Consider the following 18,763-nt stretch of genomic DNA (forward strand, 5'->3'; position numbering starts at 1 on the left):
AAGGGGCGCTGCCTCTGCGTGTCCGTTATCCTATTCTCGAAGGACAGTAAATTGCAGTAAAACCGTCCGCGGCGCGCTGTTTGTCCATTTTTATCGTTCAGCCTGAATGCCCTGAATCACATCGGCGTGACACGCTTGCTCGTGTGAAACACATCCGTTCTGGTGAGCTGGAGCCGGAGCAAAAATTAAACCGATCCTCACGCAATCTGCGTGCGTGTGTAACGATCCGGAAGCGGCGATAAGGAAGGAAGCGATACAACCGGCCGAGAGAGAGCCGAACAAAAAATAATAATGACATCCAACGATTTATGCTGATAACAACGCCCTCCCCCCAATGCCTCGGTCGTGATTTTGATTTGAGTGTTGTCTCGGTTTGTTTTTTCTTTTGGCCATTTCTCGGACCTCATTAGAGGTTTGGCGGAACTCCGATGATGATGCCGTTCAGCTTGAACGACGATTCCTCCGTTCCGCCGTTAGTTTTTCGGTGTCAATTTTCGGCCCAACACGCGCCATTATTCGGTTTCGCCATTATTATTTTTCTGCAACGGTGCAAAATTAAATTAGGTGACGGAAGAGCGCGGCCGCGCCAGCCAAGGAGCACAGACAGCGGCAGGAGCATAGAATCGAAGCCGCCCCAACGGTAATGCTTTTTTTAAATCAAAACGCGGCGCGCGCACTGCTCGGTGGAGAAAAATCACACTCCAACCATCGAGATTTGAAAGTTTTCCCTGCTAGCTGGCGAGAAAAAAAGGAAAACAGAAAAACTTGGAACACAATCGGGGGGAGTGGAAAACTAAAAAGAAATCTGTGAAAGTGGCCAAAGCACAGTCAGTCGCTGGGGAAAATGACAGTAAAATTTGCTGAAAAGAATGTTGTTCCACTTTCTTTCCACAGGGGAGGGCGGTAAGAGATGGGGGTGGAGACGCCCACAGCGCCCGAGCGGCTGCGAGTGACCGAGAGACAGCGAGAGAGAGAGAGCAGCTTCCGGAAGAAGTCCTTTTGTGTGTTGCTTGATTCCCGTTTTTCATTTCGTTCCGACGTCTTCTCTGGCGCGCGTCAACATTTATCGGCATCTCTTATGCCGCGAGCCACTGTGGCGCTTACGTAACTCGTCGTCGGCCGAGTCCTTGTTGGGCGGATGGAGCCACCACCAGTAGCGCAGGGATTACTTTTTTCTGTGTGTGATAAGCGAACTCGTGGCCCCTCCGGGCGGCGGGTGGTTGGAAAATCGGCTTTTCCCGAAAAAAAACAACACCACCATGGCGGCGGCGAAGACGGCTGGCAGGATGCCAGCTGATAAATCTCTCTCCTTTCGTCCATCGCCATCTCATAATGCACCATCTCGGGATTTTTTTTTTGCTGACTTTCGGTGTATCGGCGGCGGGTCCGCTCGATTTTCGGAGGGGGCGACCTCTCCAACATTCTTCGCCGTTGCACTTTATCGGTGGCGCAGTGGGTGGCTGTGCTGTGTCCCGGTTCCCCCCCTCGGGTGTGGGTATGCCTTTCTTATTATTTGTCCCACTCGACAATATTCGACGCCATAAAATCGATACCACTCCTCCGGGTACACTGCCTGAGCCGAGTGTATCAACAGTCCTGATTTCGGTCCCATCGTAACTCTAAACCCCCCCCATCGGAGTACAAGTATGAAACCGGGATTTTCTAAACGCAGATGGCACTAGCTTTGTCAATTTGGCCCTCATCGTAATGCTTTATTTGCTGCCACTGCCTTGTGTGTTGACGTCTGGCAAAGGATTACAACTCCGAACGGAAAAAGTTTTTGTCTGCAGAAAATTGCTACAGAATCGCATCGAATGCATGTTGCAGCTTACGGCGAGCATATGCTCTTGAAAAATCGCAGAATTTTGAGGGTTCCAAACCACTTAAAACGCCAGGAACAGTTTGAGGACACTGAACTGAAAAAACCTTCAGACGAAGATATCGCAGCAACAACTCCCGGTTCAGTTGAATGTGGCTCAAGGGGTCATCTTCTTGCGCTTTTGATGAAGGTCATGTGAACGAATTAGAAGATCGGAAAATTGCTTCAACTTTAAGCTAACGAAAGGCAGCAGGAAAAGCGAACAACCAAATGGACAGAAAAAAAGCTCTGTGTTTGGTGGGATTGGAAGGCTTTCATCTATTAAGAGCTTCTCTAACGTAGTGAATATCCTTTGCTTGGGATGTCCTTTCCTATGCCGCGTACTAACCAGACCGGGCTCCATGTTTGAGACCTGATTTGTCTTTGAAAAAAATTCGGTTTCATACTTGCACACACCTTCACGCGCAGGTGGAATGCAGCGCAACATATCCATTTCCTCCCTAGTAAGGACTTGCCAGAGTGGTGTGGGCGCCTCTCCTTCACCATGCGGGCGCGGGGCAAACAAATGGCAACACAATTTCGGTGTTGACGGAATTTTTAATATCGTAAATCAAACGCCTGATAATGCCGCCTAAAAAGCGGCACACGCTGCTGCTGCTGGTGCCTCTTATCTTTTACCCTCCGTGACTTCGTGACCGATCCGGAGCGGATCTATCTGTGCGTAAGAACAGCCCCGGGAAAAAAACTATAAAAAAGCACCCCTCAAGGCGCTGTTGTAGCGACATCCACACAACAATGCCTCGCCGGGGGGGGGGGGAAAGAAAGGAGCAAAAAAGATGGTAGCCCCGTAATTGTTTCGCTTAAAGAACCGATTCTCTGTGAGTGGTGTTTTAATTTCAGCCGGAACCTTTTCATCTTCACGACGGCGCTGATGGGACGCTGTCAACGGCGCGTCCTGCCTTCTTTTTCGTGTGTCGTAACTAATTAGAACACATCCTGAGGATGCCTGCCGCAAGCCGTCGGGAGGTTGTGGCGTCATCCGGGAACAACGCTGACATCGTCCCACGAATGTCAACCTTCGTCAAGCGAGAATCGTTCTTTTAGCCAGCGGTTCATCTCACATTCTCGTTCTCGGATATTTGTTCTTCGCGAACTTAAAAGTCATAGTTCGGTCTGGTCGCCAATTAATCGCGCTCGCGATTGATGATGCTGTTCGATCACTTTCGAGCAGTCGCCGCCACCCAGTCTTCTCGGTAATGAGATTGTTTCGACTTATCGGCCGCCCGATTTTATATTGTAAAGGCAGCGAAGAGCCCTGCCGCGGTAGAGCATAATTGCATAATCCTGTTTATTGATCAAGCGATGAATAAACATTCTGATTATCCTTCTCGCCGTCGCCACCACAGGGGAGGTTATGTTTCTGTGAAGGTCGACTTCTGGTCGTCGGCCGCAGGATTATTGGAACAACTTTTCGACAGCGGATGCAATTAAGCGGCTCCTGCTGGTTTCGTTTAAAAAATGGCGTCCCTATCGGGCGCGCTCTGCGGGCTTATCTTTTGGGCCGGAGGGTCCCGCATTGATGACGAATTAGGATACGTTCATCATCCGTCGATCGACGTTCATCATCATCGTCGTGGTTCGGGACGATGCTTGGGCCACATTACCCACCGCTATTATCGGTGCGGGTTTTATGGGGAGCGTCTTATCCATTTGCCTAATCCCCACGGCGGCCGCTGCTGAGATGCGGAGAGTCTCTCTCTGTCATTCTCTCACTCTCTCTCTCAATGCTGATGATGACGAGGTCCATGATCTTGGTCTGGTCAGTGCTCTTGGACCTTTACTGGTGGCGAGAAAGGCAAAATCATACGAAGCGAGGATCGCCGGCCAAGTCCGGCGATGTTTCCCACTGATGAACGGTTCGCAGGAGCGCAGGAAATGGTGGTCTCTTATCTCTCTACTTCACCCGACAACCGTGCGGTGGGGGAGGAAGCACCATTACGGGACACGCTCCTTCCTCTGAGCTTTTGTGCCAAGTTTCCGCCCATCACCGCGGTGGTGGTGGGCTAGCCCGACGAAATAAGGCCGAAAAAGAAATCCTTCTTTTCGCGCGCGTGGCTTCGTCGACAGGGAAGAGGGGGCCGGTCGTGAGGGGGCAGACGTCGTCGTGTGATCGATAGCGAGCGAACGAGGACATGGCTTGGCTTGGCCATGGTTTTGGGGGGAAGGGTGCCGCACATAAAATGATATAGCACCGACGAAAAAAAAAAAAATCCCACAGAAATGGAACCACCGAATCAGAATAATCGGAAAAGCGAAATAAACCCGCGCCTCGGCCGCCGCCGCCAGGACCCGTACCACAAGAATGGGGGGGACTGAGCTAATATTTCGAGTCTTTGGCCGACGGTGGCCTGTTTTTTTTTGCTTGTCCTGATTTTATGTTGTGCACGCACACGTTCCATCAATTGACAATGTTTTTTAGTACCTTCTCCCGGCCCGACGAACCCGGTGCGCTGGGAAGGTTAGCCGTGGTGGGTGGCAAGAATTATGCTTCGAATTTGTTTATGCTACCTTGTTGGCGGCGGGAGGCTTTCCACCGAGAAGCTGGCGCGGTCATCGGGTGAGTCAGAATGACAATAAATTATCATCAAAGTTCTGGGTCCGCTCTGCCGCGTTATTGCGGACCGACCGCGGGAATATTGCGTTCGGAAGGAGAGACACTCAAATGGATTATTGATGTCAAGGACACCGCGAAGGGTGGCGGTGGCGGATCCCATTCTAGCTAATTCTCCGTTGAGTTGCCAAAAACAATTCGCAGTGCTGGCGGGGCGGCCACCAATACTGACAATTAGCCAATAAACATACGGACTCGCGCGCAACTTAGCAACACACTCGCGCGGGGCAAACCCCCTGGTGGACGGCGCGTGGGCCGCGGGTCACCCCAAAAATCGGGATGGCCCAATATAGAGTATTGTTATCGATCAAACACGTCTCTGCTGGGTTGCGGTGGTGGATTGTGAATTTGTTTGATTTATTTGTTTGTGTGTTGATGCACTCGCCCGCGCGGAGCACACGGAGACCGCGGACACGGATTCCGATCAGACCTCATTACGGGTTAGGTCAGAGGTGGACCGAAGAAAGGAGTCACGTATCGTACATTGTCCTCTACACCCCCCAAAGCTTGCGGGCGTCATGTGCTGCGGTTTTGAGGCCGGCGCATTTTATGCTTTTAAATGTTACGCAAGAGGCCCAGCGCACGGTGGTGGGTGTCGGCCTGAAGGACGCAGGAAGGACACCCCTGCAACGGACGAAAGTGAGGACGAAAAGCTGTTCGGGATCGCAGCTTTTCGAAAGGCTCAAAAAAAGTCTTCAGTGCGGGGTGGCGAAACTGCGTGAAATGTTTCAAGCATGAGCGCCCAACGGCAACGCCCTCTTGCGGTGGGCACAGAAAGCTGGGTGATGGGCTGCTAGCTGGGACACGCGATTTTATTCTTACGAATATCCTTAGCAAGGACGCGAACCTGTGTCTCCGTCGTTTCGGTCGTTTCCCTTGTCAGCGCACAGGAAGGTCTTTTGGTCCTTTTTCGTCCGTAAATTCTTGAAAGTTTTCTCTCACTTTCCTTTCACTTACGACGGAACGAGAGGTCCGGTAAAAAGGAAAACCCGGCAAAAGGTGCGGTGCGCATGGTCCATCGCTTCCGCGGTCGGTGCCCTCCTCCGCGTGTGTGCCATTTGGCAGGGAACACAGGTCCTTGTGCGATGCTTGTGCTAACTTTTTCCATGTCATTATTCTTAAACTTTAAAATGGTCGTCAGAAGAAATGAAAGAAAAAGAAACGTCGGATAAATTGCATGTCTAAAAATAAGAAACAAAGTCCATTTAACACCCAAAATGAGCCACCGGATCGGATCTTCCCTTGCCCTCTCGTGGTTTCTTTCCCCCACTTTGGTGGAACCCGTGACCCGGAGGGAAATGGGTTTTCGGCTTTCCCTTTTGTTCCGGTGTGTCGACTCCGAACTTTGACACCGTTTTTTTTTTGCGACTAGGATCAATCGCGTGCGTACGGTCCCTGGCTTCATGTCCTGGCAGTGTGTGCGCAGTGCGTTTCGCGTTCGCGTACTTTTGTTTGTATGCGCACCCGAGACACGAGCAACGCAAACCTTCGGTTCCAACCTTTACATATTTCGTCCTTTTTACTGTGCGCCCTCTCTCTCTCTCTCTCTCACACACACACTTGCTCTTTAATATTCAATTAAAGACAAGCGCACGACACCGCCCCCAGGAGATGTGGTCGTCCTCCTCGTCGTCGTTGTCGTCCTTTTGAGCCATCCGGTCCGCCCCGGTTGGTCTTTGATTCCCGGTTCCCGGTGTGTCCGGAGGATTCGCCACGTTCCTGCGTGTAGCCTCTGTATGCGGTAAAAACGGCCCCGAGCCCTTTTCACAGAGCATTATTTCACGGAAACCGAGAACCCTTTCGCGCGAGGTCTTTAAATCGCGCCCGCACGAAAGAGGGGAGTGAGAGCGATCCTTCCGGCCCTTTAAAGGGTGGTGCGTACAGCCCGGCGCGGCAGAGGGACTGACGGAAAAATAATAACCAACCCGGCGACGGCGGGGTGCACTTGTGTGCCGCCGGGGCCCCAGGAAGGATTCCCTCCCGGCCCGGAAGGGGTATTTAAATTGAATTTCTGGGCGCCGAGACCAAATCGATAATTTCTTCTCGCGAGGGCGCGCTACGCGTACGCAGCTGCGAGGCTGTGCCCGAGAACCGAGTTTGGTGGCAAATCCTGTGGCAAAGGGCGCGCGCGCCATTCCACGGTTCTGTTCCGCGTGTGGCCATCTTGGCCGCGCGAGATTGAGTCTCCGTAGCGCTGCTCCTCCAGCGCCCAGGATAAAACACGCACACGTCACCCGTTGATGTGGTGGTGGTGGTCGAGCGCACGTTCCGGATCCGGGCTCCGGGCTCCGGGCTCCGGTTGGAAAAAAATCGATAATCTCTCCGACACCCCCGTGTGTGTCTCACTCGGTGTGTGAAACGCCCTACGCTACGCGCCCGGCGACGACGGCGGCCATTGTTGCGCGAGTCCTGTCGTGAGTTCTCTCGGGCGTATTTTGTTTGCGTTCCCCACAGGGACAAACCACTTTTCGCTGGAAAATAAAGCAAACGGCTACATCATTCTCATCGGGAGCCCCCCAACCAGCAGCTCTTCCGCTGCTGGGAGCCCGCGCCCGACCGAGGGGCCAGGCTTCTGCCATCCGCCGCCATCTTGAAACGCGAGCCACGCCACGCATTTTCACTATTAATCCATCGGCATGCATCGCGACCGTTAGCAGGATTTAGCAGGAGTTGGAAGCGGGTCCCGCTACCCTCTCTAGGCACGTAACGGCGCATTAGGTAATGATCCAATTACCGGGCGCGTCCCCGAGTTGCTAATCGAACCACCGAAGAACTCCTCAGGCCACTCCGTTCCACTTATTGGATCTTCAATCCACGATCCACGCTGTGGGTAATCCGGTTTGACTATTGGGGAGACCTAACTGGTTGGCTGGCTGGCTGGCTGGCTGGCTCTGCTCCCTCTCTCTCTCTGGATGAATGCCGAGGAGTCGATGGAAATGTCCCGAAACAACAGTAAGCTAGCGAAATAGTACTGCTGTGACAGGACAATATCATCGACCGCTGGCCACCGTCGTCCCACCACCAGCAGATGCCACCAGGACCGGGGTTTGATCGAGTTTTTGACACCAATCCCGGTACCGGCTAGCACACACATCACACATCAGACCCGCCCACCCCCCAGAGCCCCACAGGGTCACTGGGGGTGCTCTGCCCCCGGGCGGAGGTTAACTTTCTGCCTCTGCGCTACTGCGCCACAGAGGACACGCGGAAAGTCCTGGTCACTTTCTGCTTCTGCTGGTGTTCCGCTTTCTTGTATTTTCTGGCTTCCTGTCCGGACAACTTTGGCCACTTTTTGGGACACCGCGCACGGCACACGGATGATGGCCGCAGCACCTGACGGAGAAGGAACTCTTGTGCACTACTTGAAACATCCTTCAAACGGTGGCCGAAAATCGTCATCACCCAGGAGCGCGAGCGCGCGCGCGCATACGCACGCAGCGCAAGCAGCCAGCCAGTCCGCACCAACACCACCACCACCACCGGAACGAACAAAGTCCTCGTCCTCGGCACCGAAGCCGAAGAAGAACACGGGCGAAGAGATTGAGCGAAAGAGAGAGAGAGAGAGAGAGAGCTGTAGCGGCGCTCTACTTGCCTACTTTTCGTTCATGGAGACAGAGTAGTGCCTCTGTGTTAGTTTGGGAGAGTGAAAGAGAGAGAGAGAGAGAGTAGGCTGCGGTTGCCGACATCACGTACGCAGCCCAAAACGGGCCGGGATGTGGGCCACGGCAGAGGCTGGCCAGGATGGGCTCGCCTTTGCAGAAACTGGAACCGCCTGGGAATTGAAGTCCTTTGCCCGCGAGCGAGCGAGTAAGAGAGAGGTAGTTGCTAATCCACAAACTGTGTCCGGTCACAGAGGATGTCCTTTTTCTCGGAGGGAGAGATTGCGGCCAAAAAAGGGTAAACCACCGACGGGTGCACTGCTCGGGACAACGCTAACGACTGAGCCCGACTGGAACGACGGGACCCTTCCGATCCGATCCGGCCCCGAACCACCACCACCCCCCCGAGGGTGGTGTCATGACAACGCCAGACACACGGGCACACACCACCCGTCCGTCCGGTTTTGTGCCCGTGAGCCCCCGCGGCTGTCGCGCCTCATACGCGCAAACACATACGCATACATACAGCTTGGCGCACGCACGCGCTTCACGAGGAGAGGTCCTGTCGGCCGCCCAGAGAGAGATAGGGAGAGTGAGCCCAACCGTCAAAGGGATCGGTTTTGCTTGCGTGCCAGAGAGGGATCCTTGTTCACAGAGAACACAGTTTTGATAGTTTAGGACACAAAAAGGATGCGTGTACCGAGCTCTCTCCGGTACACTACGGGTGGTACTCTCTCTCTACTCTCCGGTTTTCCTAGTCGGGCCAACGTTTGCCAGAGCCTGTCGTGTCCCAAGACACATGCGCGGAGCATCCTGTCACGCTCTCTCTCTCTCTCTCTGTCGCGTCTGCAAGTGTATTAGTGCCGTACCGAGGGTTGCCTTGATTTTCTCTCCAATTCAATTCCCAAAACGATGACGTCAACGCACTGGGTCGTCACCCCTTTTTCGTCCTTTAAGCATTAAGGGCCCTCCCGACCAATACACACTCGTGTTGTGGAGACCGCGTACGCAGCTCAAAAGGACGAAAATCGATGTCGGGCGCGAGTGGGTTCAACGGAGATAGCCCCAACCGGGTGGATGGTTAAGAGTTACAATCACAGAGGTCCACGGTTTGTGGGGCGTCCAACGGAATTCAAGGCTTAGGCCGCTCCATTGGGTGTGTATGTGTGGTGCGCTCCCCTAGCGTGGTTGCGTCAGGAGTCGCGGACTATGACGTCATAGTAGACAGTAATGGAGGACCAGCGCGAGGAACTCTCTCTCTCTCGCTCTCGATTTGTACGGCGAAAGAATGATTTAAGGATTCGTTCTCCGGTCCGAGGGAGGGAGTCTTTTGGCTTCGGCGAAAGCAACGCCATCGTCCAGCACCCTGCGGAATGCCTCCAGGCAGATCCGCAGCAGACCCCTCGGCTGCTGGATGACTGGTGTAGCGGCGATGGCAATTTTGTTAACAACCCTCTCGCCACCCTCTCGAAGGGTGCCGCTGATTCTTGGCCGAAGTTCCTCCGCACACGCACACCACACAGCGTGGTTCCTACACACCAACACACACAATCACGGAGCGTACGGTTCGCGGGTTCAACGGCCTATTTCGGAAGCCTTGCCCATACGCGCGAAGCCGGTGGTTTCGGTGGGCTGGAAAGGACCGGACCGGACCGGAAAGAAATATGGAACTCGCTCTCGGGTTTTTCGGAAATAAATCCAAACCGCCGCCCAAATCGGGGGAGGATGGGGGCTCTACCTGCTGTAACCTGTTGTGTGTGCCCCACTACACGAGGTCAACGTGTCCAACGCCCGAGGTCCGTGTGGGTGTGTCTGCCCGACTTTGATGCCCACCGAGGGCCCGGAAATTCATTTTCACCTGTCACGTGACTCTCGGTGCGCGGGGATGGACACACGGATCGTCGGCTACGGACAAACTCACGACTCTCTGTGACGGCTTAATTTCCGTGAAAAGTCTTCGCGCAACCCCCGCGTTTGCAATTCCAGCAACGAACGAATTAACCTCAATTTTCGCGGCACCCTCTTTGGCAAATGTCGGGACGCGTGTGCACACGATGGTGGCGCGGCCTTGAGTTGGTGGCCTATTTCGTTCCCTCGACGGGACCCGCACTTGTCACGCAAAGCGAAGATCCATTTCGAAGCAGACATTGGAACATGTTGGTCGCGAACGCGAACGCGAAGAACCAACTCCCGGGTACCCCAACAGGAACCCACTTAGGCACCTGTTTAGGAGCGTGTTTAATTTCCACGATCGATCGTCAGGCGACGGGCGGCCAGGGCTGATTAAGGAGGGTGATTTTATCGGGACTCTCGAGTGTGCTTTCCACACCCCATACATTACGGTTAGCGTTAATTGATGGACACTTTTCACTCCATTTACTCCCGCCGAGGTAAAAATATCCATAAATTATGCCCCCCGAGTGAGTGGCTGATTGGAGTTAGTTTGGTTTGCAAAACGGAAACGCTCCGGGCGAGTCCTGGTGAGGGGGACCTACCTTTCTCTTCTTCGGATCCATTACGTCCATCGTGTCGTGCTCGAAGACCTTTTTGTCGAGGCTGCAATTAAGCGAGGCGAGGAGTTTTAGCGAGACCGAGAGCGATGTTGGAGTCCTTGCACGGGGTGCGCTTACCTCACATCGGTACGGGTACACCCGCAGTAGACCATGAATCCGGAGACACCGGCGACGGCCGTTGCTATGATAATCACCAGTGGCAGGACCTGTTGGGAAAAGGCGGATAAAAGACGAATAGGGGGGGGGGTTAGAGTCTCGTTGAGAGTGTTTCTGATAAAATTCTTTTTCATTCTTGCAGCGCTGGAGCCCTCGACCCGAACGGACTGCTGGATACCCACGAGATACATACTGCCCTGGTGCCAATCAAACCGACCCTTATCGCCACACAGGCCGCCGCTGCCGTAGCAGCGAGCCAACAGCAACAGATTAAAAGGTAAGTCGGCAACGCCAACTTCTCCGGGGAAAGCAAAAAATGGATCCATAGTAGCCTATGGCTCGGAGATATGTGGATGCGGAAATCTTCGTGCTCTCCAGTCACGGAAGAGTGAAAATGTGTGCCTTTCGTTATTTCAGCCGCGAACAGTCGCAGGCATCACAACAGCAACTGTCACTATCGCCGGTCCAGCAGCAGGCACCCATTTCGCAACAGCAACAGCAGCAACAGCAGCAGCAGCAACAGGTACAGCAGCAAGTCGTTCAGCAGCAGCAGCAGCAACAGCAGCAACAGCAGCAGGCCAACGGGGGGAACACAAACGGCTGCCTCAAGGGGCCCAACTCCAGCAACGGCAGCTCGTCCGGACGCTCGACCCCGAACAATGGGAGCGATCCGGCCCCGGGCAAGCTGTTCGTCGGTGGGCTGAGCTGGCAGACGTCGTCCGAGAAGCTGATGGAGTACTTCGGCATGTTCGGCACCGTGACCGACGTGCTGATCATGAAGGATCCCGTCACACAGGTAAGCACCGGCGCGGCTCGCCCTGACCCGATCTACGGTACTACTAATGTTTCGGGGGGTTTTCTTCACAGCGAAGCAGAGGCTTTGGGTTCATCACATTCCAGGAACCGAACAGCGTGGACAAGGTGCTCCAGGTGCCGATCCACACGCTGGACGGTAAGAAGATCGACCCGAAGCACGCCACACCCAAGAACCGACCGAAGACGCAGTCGAACAAGACGAAGAAGATCTTCGTCGGCGGCGTCAGCCAGGACACGTCGGCCGAGGAGGTGAAGGCGTACTTCAGCCAGTTCGGCAAGGTGGAGGAAACGGTGATGCTGATGGACCAGCAGACCAAGCGCCACCGGGGCTTCGGGTTCGTGACGTTCGAGAACGAGGACGTCGTCGACCGGGTGTGCGAGATCCACTTCCACACGATCAAGAACAAGAAGGTGGAGTGCAAGAAGGCCCAACCGAAGGAGGCGGTCGCCCCGACCGCCCAGCAGCTGCTCCAGAAGCGCATCATTCTCGGCAACCTGGGCGTGCCGATGTCGGCGGCGGCCGGCCCAACTTCGGCCGCCGCGGCCCGCCTCGTCGGGGCGGCACACGCCGGCGGCAACGCGTCGGGCCTGGTGAACCCACTGGCGGCCGCCACCAATCCGCTGATGGTGCAGGCTCAGGCTCAGGCCGCTCAGGCGGCCGCCGCCGCCGCCATGCAAGTACAAAACGGATTCGGCAAAGTCTTTGCTACATATCCACCGACGCTGCACAGCTTTAGGTAGGTCCGCGGGGAAAACTGAGCTCCTGGAGACGCGCGCACTACTAACCGCGGAACCCGCTGTTGTTTGTCTGTCTCTCTCCCACGCGCAGGTACTCGCCATATCCCATTCCATCGGCCGCCGCCGCAGCCGCCAATGCCGCGGCCGCCGCCAACCCGATGTCGGCCGTCAACCAGGCCGCTGCCGCGCAGGCCCAGGCCCAGGCCCAGGCGCAGCAGCAGCAGGTCCCGCACCCGACGTCGGTGGCGGGCGCGACGGTCGGCACGCAGGCCGCCCCGCAGCAGACGAGCCAGCAGGCGGCCGCCGCCGCCCAGATGGCAGCCGCCGGGCTGACCAACCCCTATCAGGGCTACAGTTTGGCCAATGTCGACATGACGAGCTTCCAGGGCGTCGACTGGGGCTCGCTGTACGGCATGGGAATGTATGTATAAATTTCGTCTAGAGCTCTCCTCCCTCCCCATGGTCTGTCTGTCTGTCTCTCCGCCACACCGAACCCTCCCACAAAACACACATACACGCGTCTGCCTCCTACTGATCTGCACTCTTCCACCACCCACCAAACCCGCTACCACCCACCCGCAGCAACCATCACCACCAACACCACCCTTACCCGCGCTAGTCCAAAGGAACTCCCGGCCGTGGAAAACTCAAGACGAGGGAAAACTACACCGAAACACATACACGCGCAATACAAATACCCACACACATACACGTTAAGTGAGAAGACAAACCAATATCAAATGTGTGAAAAGCTAACTCTGCTAAGTACATAAGAGAGAAGTACATACATATATATATATATATATATATACATATATATCTATACCCTGTAAATTGGAAACAAAAAACCACTAAGCGAACGGAAACTATCCACTACTCTCCACACGCGGCCGTCGCCGCCGCCAGCAGCACCGCACGAAGTAGAAAGGCCAAGGTGCCTAGGCTATGCAGAGACGCAGAGAGAGAGAGCGAGAGAGAGTGCACGGATCGTGATCGGAAAATGAAGATCATTGAAGGGAAAACCGCGTGAAAGGACGCGATCAACGGGGCACGTGTGCGAGAACGGTTGTGTATGTGGGCCAGAGAGCTGGCGGAGAACGCGGAACACGGGAGGGGCAGAGCGCGCGACAGAAAGTGCCAGAGTTTGTTGATGAAGTGATGAAGTACGGTACATTTTAAATCAATCTTTCGATCGAAGGGCGACGGGCGACTGACTGTCTGTCTGTCTGTCTGGTTTGGGAGTGCGAAACAACAACCACGGACGGGATGCGCATATCATCCGAGGGTACAAACGACAAGAAGACGAAACGAAAGCAGGAAAAAAGGAGCTCATTATCAGAGGAACGGGAAGCGCTGCGTTAGGGGCTTAGCAGCGGTTTTGGCTCGCCCGCTGGCGAAACAGAGCCGAAACTATTCGCACTCGGTCGGAGCGTGTGGGAGCGAGTGTAATTGTGATCTCCTTGGTTTTGCTTTTCATCCTTCCTCATGTTTGCTTTTGCGAAAGCCATACGCCCGCATACGCGCTTTGCACCCTTCTCTTAATGCCGGTGTTGTTGTGTACATGTGTGTTTTACCTTCATTCGTCACTTTCTTCTTCAACGCCAATACACTCCTGTTACGATTTCTAACCCCTCCACTCATAATTATTATTAGTACCACCTAGAGCGAGAGAGAGAGAACGAGAGTTTATTAGTAGTGTAAGCCGCTTTCGAGCGATCGCGCGTTACACTTTGGGCTACGATCGACTTCTTCTTAGGCACTAGGCGCCGCACTTCGCGGGGCACAACATCTACTTATCTAGAGTGTATCCTGTGTTCTGTTGTGAATTAAACGTAGGAAAGCAAAGAGAGAGAAAAACGAAGCAATAGAGAGAGAGAGATAGGCTCCGGTCCGGTCGGAGCACAGAATCGATCGACGGAATCGATACTTAGCTTTTTCGGTCGAGCTCGCTCGCGAACGCATTTAAGGGTTTTCTTTCTTCTCTCTCTCTCTTTCTCTGATTTGCGCTCATTAGCAATTAGTTCATGTACAGACTGTGTTGCACTAAACAACTGGTTTTACAGTGTGGAAAAAGAAACAAGAAAACAAATGAATCAACAACCTATTTGTAGAGGCATGTGTCGCGTGTTTTTTAAAGGCGCGTACGCGAGGCGAATCCACGCGTTTTTATGGAGAAGAAAATTATACATTCCAACATATTGCACCCCCCCAAGGGAGAGAGCTTCTTATGCGCGCTCATTCATGCGGGTGTTTCGTGTTTGTGGAATGTTTCGATTCGTGTAGGTATCTTACGGTTTTTAATTAGGTCCTCCTGCTGACGCTTATCGGGCGCGCACAGAAGGTAGTGTTTATGTTTAGCTGTATGCAGTCTATTTAGTGTAGCGGTGTTCCCGGTTATCGGATATCGGCAGCGTAGCGTACTAGGGCGACAGATGCTAGATTGTGAGTGATTGGAGGACAGTTTGGTGTTTTTATTCACTCCTTTAATAGATTTATGGAACCTTATTTTGAACATTTTGAACTCGCGTATCTCCGTAAGTAGTTTCGCTCTCGCGCCCCATTTACCCGTGTGTTGTACTGGCAACGTGTCTTCTCTTTGGTAATAGCTTTCATACCGCGAAAAGTGAACACGATCGTTAACCGGGTGAGCGATTACGATCTTCTTCTCTAACCCAATCGAGCCACACCAGCTTCCGTTGGCTTGCGTATGCTTGTGTCGGCAAATGCGCGACGAACACTCACGCATCAACACCAACGATAAGGGCTGCAAGGGCGTAACGCGATCGACACTAATTCGAGGTCCTCTCACTACTAGTATTATAAATGGTATCATTAGTTTGAACGGATGCATACGTTTTTGTAACTGTATTAATTTACTCTATTCATTTCATTTTCTACTTCATTCGCTATTTATATTAGTAATGCTCTACTCTATATACATATATTTTTAGTGTAATATGCTTTAGTGTTTAGTCGCATCAAGTGTGTGTCGTGTCGTGTCGTGGCCACCACAACACAACACCCCACACTTGACAAAAGCAACATCATAACATTATAACAACAACGCTTGGCTCGCACAGCGCGCGCGCTTTGATAGCCGATCTGTACTTATGAATCATATTATTACTATTATTATTATTATTATTACTATTACCATTATCTTTTATCCACTATTGATTGTTCGTTGTAAAAGCACGAATGGCAACTAATAAATATTACTATTTTTACGAAAACCAACCCATAACCCGCCCATCAACAACCATTTCTTTGTACCAACACTTGTTTGCGCTTCCTTTCTCTCTCTCTCTCTGTTCTGTTGTGTCCTCTGTACTTCTTCTGTACTGTGTGTGTTCTTCGATCTGTTTTGTTGTTGGCCGTTTGTATGTTACGTTTGTATACGATTGTGCTGTGATAGCGTCTCGTCGCCCGGGCGCGCATCCCTTTCGTTGTTATCACTGTCGATTGTCTCTCGATCGTTCTGGTGGTGTAGGCATTAGGGTAAGGAACGGCTCGAAGAATGGTAGCGGATAAAGGTAGCTCAATAATAGAAATCCACTATCCACTCGACATGACTCAGCTGGCTGAGCGAAGCTTCCGCGACTCGTTCCGCTGTATGTATTCTAGTCCGGTGACTAATATGTTGTCACTCGTCCGTTTCGGGCGGCCAAACGGGAGCGATCCAAAGGCAGTGTCCATTTTAGCGAGTGTCCGTTGGCTGTGTGTTTTCGGAAAACTGTTTATTTTAGTCGATCGTCTGCCGATGATGAGAGGTCGATGCATTCCACACGTCGGTTGCATAACGCGGATCGCTGGGGAGGCTGCCAACGCGGCCCCGAAACTTATTACACTCTGACATTTAAACCATTCATAAGTGATTGAGGGGTGGCCGTCACGCGTTGTCAGGAGTCGGCCTGGGGGGAAGTCTATTTTAAGGAGGGCCTCTGGCGATCGGGTCGGTCATTCTGCCACTCTTCGCGCCACCCCCAGGACCGCTCCAAGTCATCAATGATCGCGTGGTAAAGGGCGGCGCCCCGGTGTGTGACTTCATAACTCATCTATTTATTGTATTTATAGATGGTGGGGTCTCGACGATCAGCAGCGAGGTGGGTTCGCCGCGAACGAGGCGTCGCTCTCGCAACCTCTCTGGTGACCGGATCGAACCGCCGCGCGGTGTCCTTGCACTGCACTGTCGAGTGATACGCACGAGAGGCAGCACAACTGTCACCCGGTGATTTTTGCATAATTTATGCGCCGTCTACCTTCACCGTCGGAGTTATGCTGGGGTTCGGCGCGACTGTCTCCTGGTTCTCTCTCACTCAACAGTCGTAATGATGGCAGATAACGATGGAGTTTGTCTGCCGCCGCCCCCGTATTGTGTTGCATTTTACTCACATTGTAACGGAAACGGCCAGTCTATTTCCGTTGCTTTCTTTGGTCTATATTAAGACCTCCGGTCTGAAATAGGCAATAGTACCACCCCCCGCCTGGTTGTCGTCAGGTCGATAGACGCAGATATTGCTTCGCCGGTAAATAGCTCATCCGGCGCTGGAGGTTGGGTTGACGATATTGATTCCAAGCCATTCGATGACGTGTACGTTGATCAACGTTGAGTTTAAAGGATCATCAATTTTGTACTCCTTTTCTTTGTTGGGATCTTTACTGCGCCTTTTCCTTTTCATTTCTTTTTAGTTGCCGTCACGTTTATCGTTTCGTTTCTCTTTTATTTTCGTTCCTTCTAGATTGTACCCAGACAGTCACTGTTGAGTCCTGTGCATTCGCCTTTCAAGGCAGTTCGGTGGCGGTCGCAGTGGCCACCAAGCTTTCTTCCACAGCGCCAGCATCCGATAGCCGCAGCACGTGACTCCACCCGATGTCGCTGGTAGCTGTATTCTTAGCATTCGTCCGACCATTCGGGCGACCACCTTCTGGTCCTCGCACGCGGTTCTGTTGTGATAGAGACTCGCGCGAGACAAGTTTAGGCTACAATCGTGTTCCTAGAGACCACACCCGGTGGTTGTGATCGTCCCCGCCGCCGGAGAACGGAAGATTGACCCCATGAGGCAACTCACTCACGCTACTTACGACACACGAGATACCCGATGAGACTGTTTTAATTTAGCACTAACTTCCGTAGCCTTAAGTTGGATAAGTTTTACTCCGGTTACACCGTGATTCCCGTGCGGGGAATAGGGAACTGGATTTGGCAGCAAACTGCTTCCAACGCAACACATTGTAGTGTGTACCGGGCCGACAGCGGCGCTGTGTGGTTCGGTGTTTCTTTCGGTGTCCGGACGGGACCCTGTCCTGTCAATTAGTACACCGTTTCGCGACTGGGGTTTTAAGTGAATCCTTGAATTTTTTGGCAGCGGACCGAGCATTACGATCCATCAATCAAAAGGCGGAATCCAACCGGGGCCTCCGAACGGTTGGCCGTGCCGTGCGGTGTTTTGTTCGGACGGACGGGACGGGTCTTCTCACCGCCACCGAAAGCCATATGGGCCGCTATTCTTAGACGAGCTAAATGTGTCAGTCACGTTTCGTTGCCTGCAGCAGCTCTCTCGGACACGCCGTTCGACCGCGATCCATCAGATCCGTGGTAATGTGCACTTTACCGCCGCCAGCCCGCGAGACCTCACCAAGGGCAGAGGGTTGGGTTTCTTACGCAAAGTAAAAACAATGCTCACACCCAATCTCTCTCTCCAGTAGTTAGCAAGGCAGGTGTTGCTTTCTTTGGCCTCTTATCCGAGGTTTCCTGCACCGATGTTCAGTTCTGTTTGTTTTGTTTCATTTTAAGTATTTAAATGTGAATTGTTGTCAGTATTGTCGCTCACCCTGGTTTACGTAACGCTCACTTCCAGCAGGAACGTGCTTCGATCGTGCTTTTCTCCTTTCTTCAGTTTTTCATCGCTGAAGCATGATGTTGGTGGTCCTCTTGCGTATCGAAAGCTATCACAAAACACCGCTTAATAGTGTTGCCTTCGGTCTCGGTGGTACTGATTGTTGAAGTTTTCTGTCTTTGTCCACAATGGCGAACAACGTTTGGCAGTTCGGATTCGCCTCGGTGCCGGAACGGTTCACGGAACTCTGTTATCACACCACTCCTCCTTACTGCTCGGTACTTGAACCATCTGGCTCCAGATTCTCCCCGAATGCCGTATCACGAATAAGGGCGGTTGCTCAAGACTGGCTTAGAGGTATAAGTTTGTACGTTTGTGGCGTTCCTGTAAGATTCACGATGCTGATGGTTCATTTCACGTCGGACGTAACCCGATTTTACACACCTTAAGTTAAGGCATGCCAAAACTCCCGTTTTGCTAAATGTTACTACTAGCCACTCTAGCCTAGCGAACACAATCTTACGGTTGTATCGTTTTTCTAAACTTTAACGTAAAGTAGCGTCAGTATGTTTTTTGGTTTACAAATTTCGTGTAACTTTGCAGTTGTTTTGTTA

General features: G+C 52.9%; 1 protein-coding gene across 1 annotated transcript in view; it reads left to right on the forward strand.

Annotated features, from left to right (window-relative positions):
• The window catches only part of LOC131211937 (RNA-binding protein Musashi homolog Rbp6), a 46,864-nt gene extending 29,788 nt beyond the window's left edge, over positions 1–17,076 (forward strand). The window contains exons 3-7 of the mRNA XM_058205626.1: positions 10,901–11,035; positions 11,176–11,554; positions 11,626–12,311; positions 12,404–12,733; positions 17,052–17,076. Of these exons, the coding sequence (XP_058061609.1) occupies positions 10,901–11,035; positions 11,176–11,554; positions 11,626–12,311; positions 12,404–12,733; positions 17,052–17,076 (1,555 nt within the window). The remainder of the gene's footprint in view (positions 1–10,900; positions 11,036–11,175; positions 11,555–11,625; positions 12,312–12,403; positions 12,734–17,051) is intronic.
• Positions 17,077–18,763: the final 1,687 nt, after the last annotated feature.

Source organism: Anopheles bellator, chromosome 2, assembly GCF_943735745.2.
Source record: "Anopheles bellator chromosome 2, idAnoBellAS_SP24_06.2, whole genome shotgun sequence".
Taxonomy (NCBI): domain Eukaryota; kingdom Metazoa; phylum Arthropoda; class Insecta; order Diptera; family Culicidae; genus Anopheles; species Anopheles bellator.